At 34.0% G+C, this 19,836-nt stretch overlaps 1 protein-coding gene across 2 annotated transcripts; it reads right to left on the bottom strand.

Moving 5' to 3' along the window:
* Positions 1-13,357: 13,357 nt before the first annotated feature.
* On the bottom strand, positions 13,358-17,565 carry LOC132037781 (uncharacterized). 2 transcript variants are annotated; one of them, XM_059428395.1, is made up of 3 exons: positions 17,409-17,565; positions 14,737-14,934; positions 13,358-13,906 (listed from the first exon to the last, which is right to left on the bottom strand). In XM_059428395.1, exons 2-3 carry the CDS (start codon positions 14,916-14,918, stop codon positions 13,720-13,722), a joined length of 369 nt encoding a protein of 122 aa, XP_059284378.1. In that variant the 5' UTR covers positions 14,919-14,934; positions 17,409-17,565; the 3' UTR covers positions 13,358-13,719. The 2 variants fall into 2 exon arrangements, with proteins under 2 accessions (XP_059284378.1, XP_059284379.1); XM_059428396.1 differs by lacking the exon at positions 17,409-17,565 and adding an exon at positions 17,281-17,390.
* Positions 17,566-19,836: the final 2,271 nt, after the last annotated feature.

Here is a 19,836-nt window from a genome sequence, read left to right as displayed (position 1 = left end):
ATGTTGTAAATATCTAATTTAATATAAACTGAAATATGTGCTAAATTTCCATATATCTATATCGGATAAGATTAGCAAGTATACACGAATCCATAAAAATAAATTTAATGAAAAAAAGGGGTGAAGTATTCCACTTTAACATGGAATTAAGAGGCTAGCACAGATCTTATTTTGTATCGATTACTACCTTTTAATATCTAATTAAATTGTATATTTTAATAAATAAAGATAAAAAGTATAAGGTTTCATTCATTTTAAATTTATTCTTAATCTTATCTTTATCATTTTAATCGTCTAAAATGTAGGTAATCCAACTTATTGTCATGTTAATATCGTATCAAGATTTTGAATTAAAGAGTTGAAGTAATGACTAAAATTTCGTGATCCAAGAAAGGAAATTTTGATGTTGCAAATATTTTATATATCCAAAGATTTTGAAAAACAAATAATACTGCAAAAAGACCGTATGTACGAAAAGTTAGAAGTTAACCTGATCTCCTTGACTTCTTCCCCTAAGAAGGAGATAAGAGTCAAAATTCTCGATTTGTTTCATACCTCCTCCATCTAATTCAAGTTTCATTGATTCATTTAATAGTGCGCTTGAAGTATATGTTTGTCGAGTATTTCAAAAAATAAGGAAATAACGAAAAATTTGTCGCATAGAATTAAAATAATAATTCAATCTTAAAGTAGAACTCATGTAGAGAAATAAAAAAAATCACTAACACATTGATCGGGCTTGCATATTTCATTCTTGCTCCAAAAGATAAAGCACCTTCAAATGTGGCAAGAAAACTATAAACCCTCAGTAAAAAAGAAAAACAGGTCAGTTTTGATTGTACAAATCAAAGTAAATTACTTAAATTTTTTTTGCTTTCATATGTGTTGTAGGCTTACCCTGTTCAGTTTCTTTATTCTAATCTTCCATAATGATTTTATTTCTCCATTTCTATAGCTATGTTGGCAAATAGGCCTCTTGAAGAAGTCTTGTTCAGCTTCTACAACATCAATCAACAATAAATTAGAGATTTTCGGAATAGAAAACAGCTCTACAAAAGGTGGGCTTTTAAGCAATGGTTAAATAAAAAGAATCAGAAAGAAAAAAACGAAAAAATAAATAAGTTACTGTTTAACTTTTGAAAGTACAAATCATCTTAACTCTAGCTAACTTTATATAGATGTATGGAAATATGGATAGATATTCAAGATAAGATAGATTCAAATTCAAAAAATCCCCGATAGAGTAATACTCTATTTTTTTTTTGTTATCACATCAAAGAGATAATGTTAGATTAATACTATAAGTACTTAATCATTAATTATTTATGAATTCTATCTATTATATTAATTATGTCTTTCTGTTTGAACTTCAAAAACCAACATAACTATGAAGTGGTGAATTTTCTCCACTCTATTTATTTTTGTCTTTACCTTTTTTTCCCTTACTGTATATGTAAAATATCATTAATAGTTCATTATTTTTTCCCAACAATATCATAACAATTATCCAAAAAAAAATGCAACATATATATTATTTACATTTCGGATTATGATTATTATTCTTGAATGTCACGTGAGTTTAGTAGATGATTACTATGATCACTTTTATGATTATTATCTAGTGGATCTTATATATATAATATTTGTTTTTAATAATTAACTTTAAGTTCAAATTTGATTTTTTTTTCTTCAATTATCATGGAAAGTTAAAACATGTACTTTTTATTATATTTATTAAAAGAGAAAATTTAATTAATTCTGTTACACATCAAGTTTTTCTCACGTTAAATTTTGTTTATCCGGAAAATGCATGTTTTATATTTTCTTGATAAGCTTAATTTTATATAAATAAATAATAAAGAAGCTACGGTTGATAACTTACCGCAATAAGAAATGTCATTTTCAAATCTACTTTATCGTTTAATGGCTATGGATTCTACCTTATCGTTTAATTTAAATTTAAAAGATTTTATCTTCCAATTTCAAATTTCAAATTTCAAATCTTCTAAATTTTAGTTTTTATTATATGTTATTACAGAAAGAAAAACATTGCCTTAAAATTGCCAAGTGGCTTGTTATTAGCCTGCCACTTGGCTTAACCACGTTACTTGTACCTCTCCTATTTTATATATATAGATATATAGATAAGAAAAAATACAACTTTTGAAATGCAAATTACATGTTCAAACAAAATTTTAACTTCAAATCAACCTCTACTCAATCAATGATTTGTGTCCATGTCCAAACGTCTACTATGGAAAATAAGTCTTTTGAAATTATGATTTAAATAAGTTGTAGTTAGTTGTGTGACTATAAATTATCTTATTAAATTTAATAAAAAAGTTTAAAGTTATATTTATTTAAATATAAAAAAAGATGTTTTTTACAAATTTGAAAAAAAAATGCATCATATAAAATGGTATAGAAGAAAAAATAATAAATAAATATACTCTTTCTGTTTCAATTTGTTTGTCATACTTTCCTTTTTAGTCGTTTAAAAAAGAATACATATTTCCTTTTTTAGCAACTCTTTGATTCCAACTATCACATGATATGTTTAGGACCACAAAATTAAAGGTCATTTTAGTACATTTTATATATTTTTACTTTAAGACAATAAGATTCAAAAGTTTTTTTTTTTTTTATATTCCTTGTCAAATCAAATCAGACAAACAAATTGAAACACTGAGAGTACTCGATACCCTAGCCGGCTAGCCCCACAAGGGGCGTTGTGTTGTGTGCGCGCGCATTTTTCTCAACAGTAAGGCCAACTAATAACAAAACATTGATTAGGAGACCATTACTAATTCAACTCATGATATTAATTTTAGCAATAAATTGCATGTACATCTGGAAGACGCGACAGGAGTTACAAGGACGATCGATCTGGCAAGTATGCCTGCTTGTCATTTATCAAGCACGCATCGCCTATAATATTTTAATTGTTCAATTTGGAGTTTGCACATTTTTTTAGGAAATAATAATCCATTGGCGTATTTTATCACAATACCATATTAATTGATGTTTAGTCATAAGTTTTGAAAAATGATTTGGGAAATAAGTAATTAATGCTAAGGGTAAAACATAAAAAAGAAATATATTTTTCTCTTGATATGCTAAAAGTGACAAAGTGAAAATATTTTTTTTTGTATAGTGGACAAGTAAAAGAGTACAGAGTGAGTACTACTTATAAGTAAAAGTTAGATAGTGTGGTATTATGAGAGTTTGGACTGGGCATAATTAGAAGCAATACAATGGAGTGCAATTTTTTTTTTTTTTTTTTTTAGACAATTGACGTGCAGAAATACCCTCTTCTTCTCCGTTGATATAAGTTCGGAGGCTTGCTCAGATAAATATCTTGTCTAACGAGTCATGAAACAAAAGATTTGTAAGTAGAGAATGAACTTAGGCTAACATTTTGCCAGAGTAGAACTTAGAAGCTACCTAAATTTTTTGTAAATAGTATGGTTGTATGGGTAAATCATTGAAAGATAACTTATAATTGAATTAAAGTTGAATGGTGGGTGTATGTTGATAGGACTATATCCATAATTGTAGGGAACGTGCTATTTATACGAGGATACAACATAACCGTTCAATAGGCTTAACCATCTCATTGTGCTAAAAAAATTATTCCTAAATACATAGCTCTATCGAAATGATTCCAATGTTCTAAAAAATTTATGCCTAAATACATAGCTTGATCTATTGAAATGGTGCACTGAACATGCTAGCTAGTTTTTTTAAAATACAGGTGCGCGATCCGATGTAGTGAACATATCTAGCTGATTTCTATTGCACGTGGATTAATCTTGATGCAAATGTCATTCTGGTATAATAAACATATCTAACTAAACTTCTATTCCACGTTAATGTGTCGTGATGTGGATGTGACTCGGTCAACGTTAATTTCTTTCTAAAATTTTTGGTGTAGTTACTCGGAAGATTGAGGTGGCAGGACCTCAAAAGTTTTTTTCTAAGTTGCAGGGCCCCCATTTTCTCTGTCATTTATTTTTGGTCCAGAAATTACTAATGACCTGATTAGCAAAGACGCAAGGGCCTTTTTGTATTTTAAAAAACTTTGAGGTTTAGTTTTAAACTAACAAAAAACTTAAAATTTAGGCTCCAACTGATCGATCTTCATCGTCATCTTCCCCCTATATCCATTGTTTGATCTTCCCGCTTCTCCAAACTACAAAAACTTAAGGAAATCCTAGATACATTAGCAGTTATTCTAAGTTCTTGAATATCTCCTTCTTCAACTTCCTTGAAAGCTGTGATTTCAGGATTTACTTTATCTTGAAGATATAGGTATGGAGCCCTAATTTTATCCTTTTTTTATTTATTTATTTTTGGGATATCGGTTTGTAATATTTCCTATTTTTGTTCACAGTTTGTCTCTTCGAATTTTCATTATATTCATGGCTAGGACGAAAAATGTATCGAAAAAAAATTCGAGAAAGATGAATCAAAAAGTAAAGTATCTATTGGGAAAGGTAAATCGGCGGTGGAGTTCGCTGGAAATAACAGGCAAGGTCAAAAAAGGTTGAGAGTGGAGGAGGAAGTAGATGAAGACTTTGTGCTGCTTAATTACATGGATAAACGAAAAAAGGATTCTAATAAACGAGTAGAAAAAGAAAAGAATGGTGATGTTTAGGAAGAAGAAACTGTTGAAAAGGGAAAGAATGATGATGTTCATGAAGAAGAAGAAGAAGTGGAAAATAGTGTTCAAAATGAAGGGGAAAATGATGATGATAATCGTGTTGAAGAAGAAGAAGAAGAAGAAGAAGAAGAAGAATAAGAAGAAGAAGAGGAAGAAGAAGACGAAGGAAGAGGAGGAGGGAGGAGGAAGAAGAAGAAGAAGAAGAAGAAGAAGAAGAAGAAGAAGAAGAAGAAGAAGAAGAAGAAGAAGAAGAAGAAGAAGAAGAAGAAGAAGAAGAAGAAGAAGAAGAAGAAGAAGAAGAAGAAGAAGAGGAAGAAGAGGAAGGAGGAGGAGGAAGAGGAGAAGGAGGAGAAGGAGAAACAGAAGGAGAAGGAGAAGAAGGAGAAACAGAAGGAGAAGGAGGAGAAGGAGAAGTAGAAGCAGAAGAAGAAGGAGAAGCAGAAGAAGAAGGGAGAGGAGGAGAAGAATGGGGAGGAGAAGAAGAAGAAGAAGAAGAAGAAGAGGAGGAGGAGGAGGATAAAAGGAAGACGAGAAGAAGAAGAAGAAGAAGAAGAAGAAGAAGAAGAAGAAGAAGAAGAAGAAGAAGAAGAGGAAGAAGAAGAGGAGGAGGAAGAAAAGGATGAAGAACAAGAAAAAGAAAAAGAAAAAGAAAAAGAAAAAGAAAACAATGCTGATGAGGTGATCATAGACCTCGCAAGTTATGGATTAACCACGTGAAGGGCCAAGTTTGGTGGTACTTTTCCTGGCAAGATCTCAGTAAGGTCTCGGATGTCAATTCTTTTCGAATTGCTAAAAATTATTAATGCTCAAGAACTTACTAAATATTTTGGACACTCTTGTTCTGGCCACTTCATGTCATTGACAACTTTATGGAATGGATTCAATGGAAGATTAGTTCATTCTCTTCTTCTTCGTCAAGTTACAAAGAATGAGAAGAAGCATGAGTTGTGGTTCATAGTGGAGGAGTGCCCTATTGTTTTGGGTTGAGGGAGTTTGTACGGTCACAGGTTTGAATTGCAGAGCTTTTCCCGGTGAGGAAACGAAGAGTATTATCTTCTCAAAAGGTTTGTCTTTTTGGAATATAATAAACTAAAAAAGCTTACCAGACCCATGGGGTTGACCACTGCTGAGCTACTGAAATTGATTCAAGAAAAGGTAAATTGACCAATTTAGAGAAGTTTAAGACTGTAATTGTTGTATTTGTCCATACCATCATGTTAGCTCATGATGCATCGAAAAAAGTTGATAAGAAGTGGATCACCATGGCGGATAGTATTAATTTCTTTGAGAGATATCCATGGGGCAAGGAATGCTTCGAGCTAACCTTTGAATATTTGAAGAAGGTGGACATTCTGAAGATGTATAAACTATCTTGTGAACAAAAGCAACCACCACAATATGCTCTTTATGACTACCCCTGGGCCTTCGTTGTAAGTATTTTATTATGAACCAATATGGAGATTATATTATTATAGATTAGTGATTGCTATCTTACTGCTTATTCTACTTATTTGTCTATTCCTGTTTACTATAGGCATGGGCATACGAAGATATGTCATTTGTTGGAAAAACTGCTGCCCTAAATAAACAAAGTCCTTTGCCGATTCTAAGGATTTTGAGATGGCGAACGAAGGAGAAGCCCGAAGCTGTTGATCCTTTCAAAAATGCAATTGATAATCGTGCGGTAATGATACGAACCTATTAATGCATTAGAACTTAGGTTGGTGGTTGTCTATTCTGATTTAATCTGTTGTTGTTTTTGTTAACTTAAGGTGGTGAGACCTATTCTACACCCCGATGAAGCGGAGAAGAGGAACGACTACATTAAAAATCTTGTAGATTATGACGATGAAGTACCGGACCCAAATATTAATGCCCTAAAGAGGGAGATTGGGAATACTTGCCAATTTCGCGTAAAAAAGGAACTTGCATCTGGTTCTGGGCACAAACATAATCATGATGAAGATCAAGTTCAAGATCGAGATCTTGGAGGAGTGGGTAAAGAGACGTACATTGTGGTCATGGGCCGAGTGTCATTGCAAATAGATTAACATCAATTGAGGAAGAACTAGTTTGCATTCGCAAATTGGTCGAGGGAAAACCAAGAAGGCATTTTAAATGTGTTTCTCCTTCACTTAGGTCCAGTAGGAAGAGGATCAGGAAGGCATTGCAATGTGTCAATGCTAAGAAGACCAAAGGTAATGTCAACTTCTGTGACATTCAAGTTAGTTAGTAGAAACTTTTATGGTCTATTGTCAATTTATGTGGTACTCACCTCTGTTAATTTTGACCCAGTGAATGCTCTTGCTGGTTCTTCTTTCAATGATCCTGCCCATGTCACCGATGCTGATGGCTCTTCTAGTCCTCTACTTGATCATGTTGATGATCCTAATTGCAAAACTCTTCCTTGTTCTCCTTTAAGTGATCTTGCCCATGTCCCCAATGCTGATGGCCCTTCTATTCCTTAGCCTGATCATGATGATGATCCACTGGGTCTTCTTGCTGATTCCGCTCTTCTTGGTGATGTTGTTGGTGAGGTTGTTGATTCTGTTATTTCTAGTGAAGATGGATCACCTGATTGAAGAATAGTTGATGTCTTAGAAAAGCTAAATGGCGAGGTTGGAGATGTTGCAAAATAGCTATGGGACTGCCAATGAAGAAGTTGTTTGAACAATTATTTTGGAACAATTATTTAGGTTTATTTTTTGAACAATTATTTAAGTTACTTTTTTGTATAAGTGCAAATATTCCTGTAAATTTGCCTAACGAACCAGTTATTATAACGGATGTTTTATCTAGTGTTTATCAGTGAACTAATTTATTAATTGCAAATATGTTTTTTTATACTTAAAATTTCACAATTTTCACTAGTCACCATTAACCGGTTATTATAACGGGTGTTTTGTGTAGTGGTCTAGTGGTGAAATATTCCTGTAAATTTGTCTAACAAAACAATTATTATAACGGATGTTTTGTCTACTGGTCTAGTGGAGAAACAAATTTGCCTAAGGCAGAAGCATGTTTTTGCTAATTCGATTATCATTATTTATTTATTTATTTTATTTCAAAATTAGTTTATTTATCAGTGAACTAATTCATTAATTGCAAATATTAATTTTTTTTTATACTTTTAATTTCACAATTTTCATTGGTCACCATTAAACGGTTATTATAACGAATGTTTTGTGTAGTGATCTAGTGGTGAAATATTACTGTAAATTTGCCTAACGAAACCAGTTATAATAACGGATGTTTTGTGTAGTGGTCTAGAAGTGAAATATTCCTGTGAATTTGCCTAATGAACCAGTTATTATAACGGATGTTTTGTGTAGTGGTCTAGTGGTGAAATATTCTTGTAAATTTGCCTAACGAACCAGTTATTATAACGGATGTTTTGTCTACTGAGTCTAGTGGTGAAATATTCCTGTAAATTTGCCTAACAAACTAGTTATAAATTTTCCTAAAGAAATTTCTGTAAATTCGCCTAACAAATGCAAACAAGAACACTCAACTGGAACAAAACATAACATCACTTAAATATTCATATATCTAAACATAACATACATCTGTTCAAAATACATAAAAGTTAAATATGAGGAGGGGAGTTTGGGGGGGATTATGAAATCATCCATGTCAATCCCGGCCAAAAGACATAGGGCCCTCAGCATGCGAGCAATGCGCCCAATGTTCATCTCCTGGCGCTCACCATCCTCGTTGATACATCGAGTTAGCCGGAAGAAGTGTGGTGTTGAAGTTGATAGTGAAAAGGGGACAAAGGTGGTTTCTCCATTGCATCGATTGGTGCAGTGAACCATTCAATCACTTCATTTTATGAGTTGATTTGACGATTGGAAGATGAACAGCTGGAGTCTATTAATAATCGTTTCTAGGATATTAATGTAGCATATTATTATAATTATAATATAATAAAATACTCCTATACAATAACACTTAAATTTGAAAAAACTTAAAATGGTGACTAAAAATACGTTAACTTCATGAAATTGGTGACTTGATGTATTAATTATTAGAAATAATGTGTAATTACACATTAACTACAACATAAATTACATTTCAAACTTTACATTATCTAAGGATTACTCTTTACAAACTTGTAATGTTGATATTAATATTGATCTTTTTTGTAATATTTCACCAATAATGATTTTTTTGTTGTTGTAATATTTCAACAATAATGATGTTTTTTGTCATGTGTAAACAAAATGCCATGAGATTAATATTTTGATAATCATGTGTTTTGAATTAAAAAAGACAATTTCTGTATTAATTTGGGGTTTTGTGTTTGTGATCTTGACTATTCTACTAAACTGTTCATCTGGATACAATAAATTCACTTACACGCCTATTCTAAATAATCATTGCATATATTAATATGAGTACACGCCTTTCTCAGTCCCAAAGCACCTCATTAAGTAGTTTTAACTATTACCGATTCCCAAATCTTGATAAGCTTAAAAGATAAATATCATAATTATCCGTAGAATAAGCTTATTTTGAAATACCATAATTAATACATAATTGGATTTTTTGGGGGAAAATTAGAATAGCAATGGTCCTTATGGTGTGGTAGAATCTAAATACAGTCTACTAGAAGACACTTATGAAACCTCTCCTGATAAGGTGTCGCTTCACGTAAAGGTGCCTTGTAAGAGGAAAATTAGAAGGGTCTTGATAGTGTATTAGAATAGCAGTGGTCCTTATAGTGTAGTAGAATCCAAATACAATCTAGGAGAAGACAAACTTATGAAGCCTCTCCTAATAAGGTGTTGCTTCATGTAAAGGTGCCTTATAAGGGGAAAATTAGAAGGGTCCTGATAGTGTATTAGAATAGCAATGGTCCTTATGGTGTAGTAGAATCCAAATACAGTCTATTAAAAGACACAGTTATGAAACCTTTTCCGATAAGGTGCTGCTTCACGTAAAGGTTCCTTGTAAGGGGAAAATTAGAAGGGTCCAAATGGCGTATAAGAATAGCAATGGTCCTTATGGTATAATAGAATCCAAATACAGTCTATTAGAAGACAGACTTATGAAATCTCTCCTGATAAGGTGCTGCTTCACGTAAAGGTGTCTTGTAAGGGAAAAATTAGAACGGATAGTTAATTACAATATCATTTTAAGGTATATGATACGTATAGATTCTAAGGCACATGAAAAGGTGCCGCCTTACTTGAAGGTGCCTTTTCACCTTTCAAGGTGCCTTCTCGTCTTTCAAGGCGCCTTTTCGCCTTTCGGGTCTATAAATACCCTGCTTCACAAATTCAATGACATTCATAATTCAATTTCATTACCTAAATGACCAGATGACAGAATCATTATGGATCAAGAAAACGACTTACCAAACGGTGGACCAAATGGACTACCAAATGGTATACCAAATGAACAAGAAAATGGTTATGTACAACGAATGATAAGCCACTTGTTAGGGGATTTTGGAGGTCTCGAAACTGACATAAGGGATCTAAATTATGAAATCAATCTCTGCAATACTAAACATTGGGGGTTACAAGGGACGGTTTGAAGAACTCTACGAGGCCGTTAGAAGAATAGAGAGGATACTCACTGTACTTCTCGAGGAAAGGGGACTGGCTCTTGCAGAATTCAACAGTCCTCCGAATTCTCCCCCTCCTAATGCAGACTTCAACAACCCTACCAATTCACCCCCTCATAATGCCTAGTTAGTTTTTTTTTTTATATAGCATATTTACTATTCTCCCCGAATGTAATCATTCATATTATATTAATGCTAATGATGTTAATGTCTATTTCTATTTCGTATTATTTCCATTTTTCAGTACAAATTTATTTTCTCCATGTTCAAATCCTAAACTAGACATTACAACTCGTCAATTGGTCCAGTTTTAATTCTAAATATTGAATATCTGCATTTCTAATAAGCGTAAAGGCGGTCTAGTGATCAGTTGCCCTATCATCCAGTTTGAAATCTAAATATCTGAGTTCTAATATCCGTAAAGAAGTTCTAATATCATCGATTCTAATATGTATCAGGAACACTAAATAGTCCAGTTAATTAAATGTCTTGACAATACAATAGAAGTTCCAAGTTCACAACACAACAAATTCAAGAAGTTCAAACTAAAAAAAAAAAAATAGAACACAACATAGACAATTATTACAACTTGAAGGAAAACAAATCAGTCTTTATTTCGTCACAAAGCTTTTGGGCAACTCGTCTTCTTGTGGACATATTTTTGCACATTGAGCATTTATATCTCCTTTTCCTAGATATAGATGCTTCCCCGGTATCCATAGTGTGGCTTCGACACCTTTTTCGCGATCGACGATTTATTTTCATGAAAGCTAGCATCAATGCATTTACAAACGCCTTTGTGATCATTGATGTTTCCCCACGGAAAAAACTAGTATCCTCGATAAGGCATTGGTTAGGCTGTGTTGTAGCATACTCTGATGAGCCATATTTGTTGAAACAAATGGCAAAATCCTCATAATTTTCTTGACAAGGTTTATTCCTAGATTCTTCAACCAATAATGATAGTGGTGGTGGGGGTGATGTTGCCGCCGTGGCACTTGAACATCCAACAGAACTCTCAGCCACATTTATCCTTAGAATGGGCCTAGAACCATCACAAGCAATATCAAGAAGATACAGACGGACATGATAATCCATCTTTATGAATGCAGGAGCTATTTTTTCCCTAGCGCAACACTAATCGTATAATTAATCGTCAGGTCGATAGCCGAGCATTTCAGCTGACCACTTTCAATGACGCTTTCAACCAACTGATTATATGTACATGACCTTTGAATTTCAATTGGTTGTCAACTTTGTTCTGGAATGCCAAATCTAGCAATCTGAAGTCTCTACCCATTCACCATAATATTCTCCGCCTACTACAATACCATCCTCCATAACAACTAAACTAGAATAATAAAAGAACAACTAGTCCAAAATAACTTCAACTAGACTAATAAAATAACAGCTCGTCTAAAATAACTTCAATCAATAAATCTTGTACTGCCTAAAGCCGATCAAATAAACTTGTACAAGAAATAAATAGGAAATAAAAAAAATTAAATGTTTATTAAAACAAAAGTTGTAGAGATCTGCAGAACCACAAAATCAAATCCTCACAAATGCAACAACGGATTCTACTACTTACTGGGTGCAAGTATAGACGACTACAACTATTGCGATTAATGCACAAGCAATTGAACTTATAAATTGGTGACCGATTTTGATGATTTGAATGAAAATTACCGGAACAAAAATGGAGGTATCCGAGCAGGATGAATAAAGGGAGCTGAGGGCGATGAATCCAATCAAGACGAAGGGGCAGGGCTATATATTAGCAATTTTACAATTAGGAACGAGCTAGGGGAAGGGAATTAATGGCGGCAGTCGTGAAGAAGAAGTAGTTGGGGCAATTGAAATTTTTGTTATTTTGGGGAAATTATTAATAAATTGATTCAGACAAAAGTGTATTTTTAAAACTTAGGGTTGGTTTGAAAGCTTGAAATAGTTATAATAATTTTTATTTTATTTTTTTATATTTTTTAAATCGTTGGAAGAAAATGTATTTTTTAAAACTTGGGAGCTTGTTTTGATGCTCAACTAACTTGTCTCACTTATTTAACACTAATCCTAAAAGGAGTCCACCTAATAATTAAAACTTGGAGTTCAGATTCCTAAACAAAACTTGCTTGAAGCTCTGTCACCACACTTCCCCAACTTACTCTTTTTAAAGGGTGGAAGGAACAGATCCACATGGCTTATTAGGGAAAATCCCCAAAAAAAAAGAAAAAAAGAAAAAAAAGAAAAGGAAATCAATAAAATATTCAATTACAAACATGGGCAACCCCAAAAAGTGATTCAGTCGGTCGATATAAAGGTGTGCTAATTAACTAGGAACCGAGGCACTACAAGTTGAATTGAGCCGTACAATGAAATTGTAAAGAACGTTACCGCGTGTCCGCCGAAAACCCACAGCCACCACTCACGGGATACATCAATCACAGGCTCACAGCCTTACAACTCCTGATAAAACTTCATTTTGAGTCACTCTGTAAGTTTCCAAACGAGAAACATATAGTTCCATAAATCCTTTTTCAACTTGACTTCAATTTCTTTTTTCCCGAACTTGAACCTAATCATGTCCAAATACACTAATTCAACCACCATTCCAGATCTTAATCTACAAGAACAGTTCCTATCGTTCTAACGACGACAATTTACTAAATTAATGGTCTTCCAAACATGATCGCCAATGCTTTGTGAACAGAGAATTGAAAAATTAGGGAAATTTATTACGATGAAAGAGCTTCTATGATCCTTCTAAAAAAGCTTGCCCTCTTTGGTAGAAGTAAGGTCTCACGTGACACCTCTACTCCTCCCTGGCTTCCCACGTTGTGGGATTTCACTAGGTTGTTGTTGTTGTTGTATTAGACAGGAAAGAAATTGTAGACCTGTTCTCTAGCTAAAGAACTATGACTCAATCCCAAGGCTAGACTTATTCTTTAATTATGGTGAATAAACATTGTAAAACATAAAATTATAAACAAAGAGAGGTTTTATTACTCACATATCAATAGTGCTATCCATAACTTAAGTTATCTCAATCTGTCCAAATGCAAGGATGCACTAAGAATGAAAAAGAAAAATGATAATCCTAAACACAATTCGGATCAATAATGTGTGCTGTAAATACCAATATAACTTTCACATTACCAACAGATATTTCAATCTGAATCATGGATATGCAAAACATCAGGCTCGAAGGAATTAACAACGAATACTGTCACAGGTAACAGTGAACTGAGGAAATTTAAATTCGCTATTACAAAGTTCAATCTAAGCCACTTCATTGAAGTGGGAAAAAGAAGACAGAATGGGCAGATTATTTGCTGACATAATTGTAAACACTGACTTTGCAGCTTCAAAAACTGTTTGGGGGGAACAAAATCTTGTATGGATTTCCTGTCACTCAAATCATCCTAATAACGAGCGAGCCCTTACAAGTGGTCAATTTGCCCAATGAATTTCATAGCTGATATTTTCAAGGATAGTAACCAGTAAATGTAAACCCTCTTCCTACTATCTCGCCAGCACAATACCATGCAAAGCACTCCAAACCAAATAAAGCAGCAATTCCAGCATCTTCAACCTTCAACTCCTTCCTATTCTTCCACATTTGCTTGACAGAGTCAAGCTCCTTCCAAAATGCATCGTAACGGCCAGGAATGCTGTCGGACAGAAAAAGAAGTTTAAGAAATGATCATGAACAGTGTATCCAGTTGGTTATTGGAACCATTTGTCATGTAAAGATGCACACCACTTGGCTCATATGCTGCTATTTGAGGATTCAGACAGAAATGTCAGATAGCACATTATGCAGCAAGGGCGTAAATTTAATCATCGGGGCATCTAGTAGAAGAATATGACATTCAAAATCACATATAGTTGCTGAAGGTGAAGTTTAAAGCCAAATAGAATAGCATATAACCTTTCCACTTTCTATTTGATCATATGAAAAAGCACAAATAACAGGGATTTGCATTGCATGTGAGCTAATAAGTCAGGTAGAGCAAGATTCAATTACATAGTATAGAAGGCAAGTGATCCACCATGTTCATTCAACTTAAGAGAATTTAATAACAGATCAACTTTATCTTTCTACTATACTTGGATATTTTATCTGACACTGCCCACTGTAATGCACAAAAGTTTTGCTCTTTAATATTGTAACTAATGAAAATCAGTCCTAGATGAATTGAAAAAGTTCAGGACTACATCTATTTAACTTTTGAGCAAAGACATGTATTTTTGTATAGCATACTGGAATAACTACAGCTCAATCGAAGCTAGTTAGATCGGCTATATGAATCCTCACTATCAATGTCCCTTCATTTAAACGTATTTATGTAGCATACAAAAAATAATTATGATCCATCAGTGATTGGAAGACGCCAAAATTTGCATTATGCACCTAAGCAAATTAAAACAACAAATCCAAGCAACTTTTTCCCTGCTAATTACAAAAACTTGGACCAATTTAAGTGGGAGAGAATATAACCTGGCAAGACGAGTGTAGAGTAACTGCTTGGACAATTCGTTGCACTTTTCAACAGAGGCTGGCTCCACAATGTACTGCTTGTTCTGCTCCAGCAACTGTTTGTAGTAGGCAGTACCATGCTTGGCAACAAATTTTGAAGCTTGGCATGCTTGAGATTGCAGTTGTTGAATCTTGGACGCCATCAATTTCCCAAAATTCCTAGCTACAACAATAGAGGATGTCAAAATTAAACATCTAAAACACCTGACCAATTAATTAGAGAAGACATATACTCTTCATTGTTTTCTGCCAAATTCGAGAGCAACAACCAAAATATATACAATCATTTCCTAAGCTCATTTTTTTGGTTAAACGGTGAAGTAAATTTTCATTAACAAAAGTCAGCACTATGATATTTCTTTCGCATATGCTCCACCAAATGCATGTTGGGATTAACTTGCTGACAGAACTATAGATTCCTTCAAAACATCTCTTTTTTCTTTCTTCCCACATATGCTCCACCAAATGCTTGCTAGGATTGTCAGAACAATCTTTTGTATATCTTCGTTCCTTCCGATCACTGACCAAAATTGGTCATCTCCTCCGTTGTTCTTGAAATTGTCCAGTGCAGGTGTGCAGGTTCATTATGTTCAAAATTAATACACATAATTGTGCTGTGACATCGCATTGCAGGAAGAGATGGTTAGCAGTTTCTTCATCCTTTTCACAGATATAACATCTAATGCCCAAGCTAATACCTCTTTTCTTCAATCTATCTTGTGGTCAGGCAAGCATTGTGAGCTAGAATCCATACAAAAGCGACAACTTTTGGTAGGGCTAAACATAACAAAATCTGCTTAAATGGCCACTGGGATTTCAGCCTTACTTCCTCCAGAAGTGACTCATAGCAAGATTTGACTGTGAACTACCCTTTCCTATTATTTTTCCAATTCAGTTCATCACCATTTTCTCCAACAGTGCATTGCATGTCTCTAATAAACCCAAAAACCCCGTGATGAATTCTATATTTTACTGGAGTGTGACCAAGCCAACTGTCGTGCCAAATTCTTATTTCCCTCCCATTCCGCACTCTATAGGAAATTCTTTCAACAAATATGACTGTAACCATTTAAATCTTTACATAATCCAACCCCTGCTGGTCCATACTTCTTTAGTGCACCATTGATTTTGCATTCCATATTTCTCTTTCATCACCTTTTCCAAAGGACTTCTTCTTCTTAAATAATCTACATACCCATTGCATAAGCAAGTTTCTAATGCCTATTAGAGTTTAATTCCTAGAAGGGAATGGGGAGGTGAAATATTAAACTTGCAATTGTTTGGTGTGGTTGGACGGGAAGTAAAAGTGTCATACTTCTCATTTCCAACCATACTTTGAATGGTTCAAGGATTTGACACCATGAAGGCATTAAAATCCTCCACTTTCATCCCTCTTCATCTACTTCCTTATCAAGGAGAGAAATGAAAACTCCTACAACCCTCCTATTTCCACCCTAACTGAACACAGTATTCCCTCAATTCCAATTTATGTGAACCTATTTGACTAGGCACGGAGTTTAAGAAAGAAAGACAAACTTTTTGAACCAGTGGTATTAAACATGCCACAATTATTATGTGGCTATATGAAACTTGTTGTCTTAAACATGCCATAATTTTTGTGTGGCTATAAAAGCTTCTCATTAGTGTAAACTGGGAAGTTTAAATTAAATTATCCTCCAAATTTAGAAAAGAGTCATTCTTTTTTAAACGACTTAAAAAGGAAATAGATTCACATAAATCGAAAAAGAGGGAGTATATCGTACAAAACAAACAACTCTATGCCTCAGTCACAATCAAGTTGGGTCAGCTATTTTTTTTTTTTTTTTGATGAAATAAGATGTTAGCCTATCACTAACGCAGAAGACCAACATGAAGCTTAGCCGGCCAAAAAAATATGATCAAATGGAGCTTTAGATTAACTTCTAACATAAATAGAGCTAAAAAGTGATGGTCTCTAAATGTGTTTAGAATAAGAAAGATGGTTGATCCAACTCCACAACCCCCAAAATAATTTTGGGATTTTTTTCATTTTTAGCCCATCAGACGAAATTAACTATTGGCGCTAGCCAAAAAGTACATAACGTATGCATTGATTATGTATATTTATACTTAATAATACAGAACCTATACATTTTCTGGCTATTATTCTTTTGAGCGGTCCAAAAATGTAATTATAACCGAATAATGTTCGTCTTTCCATACTGCCCAACACCAATAAACTTAAAGAAATGAGAAACCCGCAAAACTATTTAAACTACTCGATCTACCAGTTACCATTAAGCTACAAAACATTATCATGCCTAGTCAAATGCACACCAAAATACAAAACAACATCGTTAATTGTTTACGGAGAAAATCAACAAGCAGTTTCCTTGAAGCACCCAAAAGTAAAATCAAACTAGGCACAATATCAGAGATCAGACAGAGAATCATCATCCATTGCTTAGTCAAACAAAAACCCACCACCAAATAAAAAGAGTTAAAGCTCCTTCACACATACTTAACCAGTAGACGATATGCTTATCAACAAATATTACGGAACGAGATCGGAAAGAAATAAAAAAACAATAATCCAAAATTTAGGGAGGGAGCCAAGGAAATCGAATCAGAAAATAAAGAGCTCAAAATTGCACCTTTAGGTCTGCGCTGTGCGAAGGAAAGATGATAGGCCAGGTTTTGTGACGGCTGCGCCCCTTTGGGTTTTCGTTCGGGTAGACAGATTTCTGCTAAATCCCCGAAACTTTTGCTTATGTCACAATGACCTTTCTCCTCCACTTACCACTATTTACCCTTTTGCACCAGAAATGGACCAAATAATCGTTATAGCTACCTTGATTTTGCTTTATTTCTCTTTTTCCCCCTTTTCTTACCCTTTGTGATTTATAGCTTATTTGGCCAAGCTTATTTTTTCTCAAAAGTACTTTTTTTTTCTTTTTCTAATAAGTGCTTATATTAAAATACATGATGTGTTTGGTCAAGCTTTTGTAGGAAAATAAGTACTTTTGGGGAGTAGAAGAAACAGTTTTTTAAAAGCTAAAAAAATAGCTTTTCCCCAAAAGCAGAAGCAAAAGCAGTTTTTAATTTCTATTTTGGCAATAATAGCCTTAGTAAAAGAAGTTATATACCATAATAACCCTACTTATTATGAAGTAGGGTTTTTATAGTAAAAGAAGCTTATTGATCAAGCAACCAATGAAAGAAATATTTTTAGCACAGAAAGATCCATAATCACAATTGGAGTGGTTCGAGAAGATGTCTTAACTTCACAAGGACTAGAAATAAAAAATGTCATTTATTGTTGCATTTGAATTTTATATTTTTTGCAATTTATAATTCGAACCTTTATTCGTTCTTCAGAATATTGTTTTAGTTGCTGGAATTTACGTTTGTGCTACATTCTACAATATTATTTGTTTGTGGAAGTATTGTTCGTTTGGAGTTAAATGAAAACGGGAAAAATTACCCCTCAACTATTGAAAATAAAAATAAAAATAACCCCTGCACTATTAGGAACAGGATAAAAATGTCATTATCATTAGCAAACTAGCCCAATTAGGCCTCTATCCCATTAACAGATGTCCACTCCCACGCCACATGTATCCCCTTTTAAAACTTACTAATTTTAGGATATGTGTTTTGTGATTGTACCTCATATCAAGAAGTATAAACTTAAAAATCTATACACCCTACTAAAATAACTGCATTTACAGACCTCAAAATATAGCTATTTGCGATCTCATGAGGTCGATTTTCGGCAAAAACCGACCTCAAGCGTAGGCCGGTTAGGAACAGGTCGATAATTTTACCGACCTCATGAGGTCGCAAAAAACCGACCTCATGAGGTCGGTTTATCCAAAATATATTTTTCTTTATTTAAATATTTCCGACCTCATAAGATCGGTTTCTCCAACATATTTTTTATTTATTTAACTTGAGGTCGGTTTCTCCAAAATATTTTTTATTTATGTAACATTACTAACCTCATGAGGTCGGTTTTTTATAATTTCTGGACAATTAAATGCAAAAAACCAACCTCATGAGGTCGGTTTTCTGCAAAACAAACTGGCAGAATTTGGCTGCTTTTGCAGCTGCCTACCTGCCAAAATGAATACAATTATGTACTCAAGCGGCTCAAATAGCTGCCAACGATTCACCAAACTACAACAAACACATAAGACATTAAACTACTTCAACAAACACATATACTACAACCTGTACTAAATCAAATTCAACTCGGAACTACTTCAAAGTTGAATCAAAACGTCATTCAAACATTCACAAAAGACATTAAACTACTTCAACCTTCACAAACATCCACAAAACATTAAACTAGTTCACACGGCATTGAATCCCTTGCAAACTAATGGATGTAAACAAATAGCACGCCCCTCCACTAAAACGGGCTAAGTTAGTCTACAACATTAAACTACTTCACCATTTGCAAACATCCACAAAACACTTATACAATCCACAAATCCACCATGACATTAAGATTCAAATATGTTGTTGTGTGTTTGATACGTGAGTCGCATCATCATCCGCACCACTAGATTGAGAACGGGGAGGTCAAGTACAGGGGTTACAAGCGTCATCGGGATACAGGAGAACCCTCCCCCCCTGAAGCAAGTAATGTGTCTGATTGGGCCTTCATACCGTCAAGCTGCTCGTCCCTCTGTCTCTCCCTGGCCTTCGTGGCTGTAGCTTGCTAGATAGTGTAACACTCTGTAAATTCAGGGTTAGGTTTGAATGTGTTAAATGAGTATTAGTGTGACATTTTATCCATATTAAATCCTATCGGATGAGTTTGGGTGGAAATAGTTGTTTTAAGATCAAGACGAATAGTGGGGTGCGTGAGATTCGATAGAATCGAATAAGTTTGCGGTAGTTCTAACTTCCAGCCAGTATACGTGAAAATTCGCTGGGAATTTGAGAAAACTTACAACATGAAAGTAGTAGCCCTTTGAAATACCTTTCCAACCATATATGGACCAGGTTGATCGAAGCTCTGTGCTTAGAATTATGCCTGTTTTACCTAACGCTGCCAATAAGTGAAAAATTGGC

This window comes from Lycium ferocissimum, chromosome 11 (genome assembly GCF_029784015.1).
Source record: "Lycium ferocissimum isolate CSIRO_LF1 chromosome 11, AGI_CSIRO_Lferr_CH_V1, whole genome shotgun sequence".
Taxonomy (NCBI): domain Eukaryota; kingdom Viridiplantae; phylum Streptophyta; class Magnoliopsida; order Solanales; family Solanaceae; genus Lycium; species Lycium ferocissimum.
Note: the sequence above shows the minus strand (reverse complement) of the source record. Positions and strands in the feature narration are given on the sequence as shown.

Bases quoted from the DNA above. Each gene is read 5' to 3' on its own strand.
- LOC132037781 (XM_059428395.1), bottom strand. From the start codon at position 14,918: ATGGCGTCCAAGATTCAACAACTGCAATCTCAAGCATGCCAAGCTTCA. The intron at 13,907-14,736 runs GTTATATTCTCT...TCTGTCCGACAG, and splicing joins CTCTACACTCGTCTTGCCAG to CATTCCTGGCCGTTACGATG.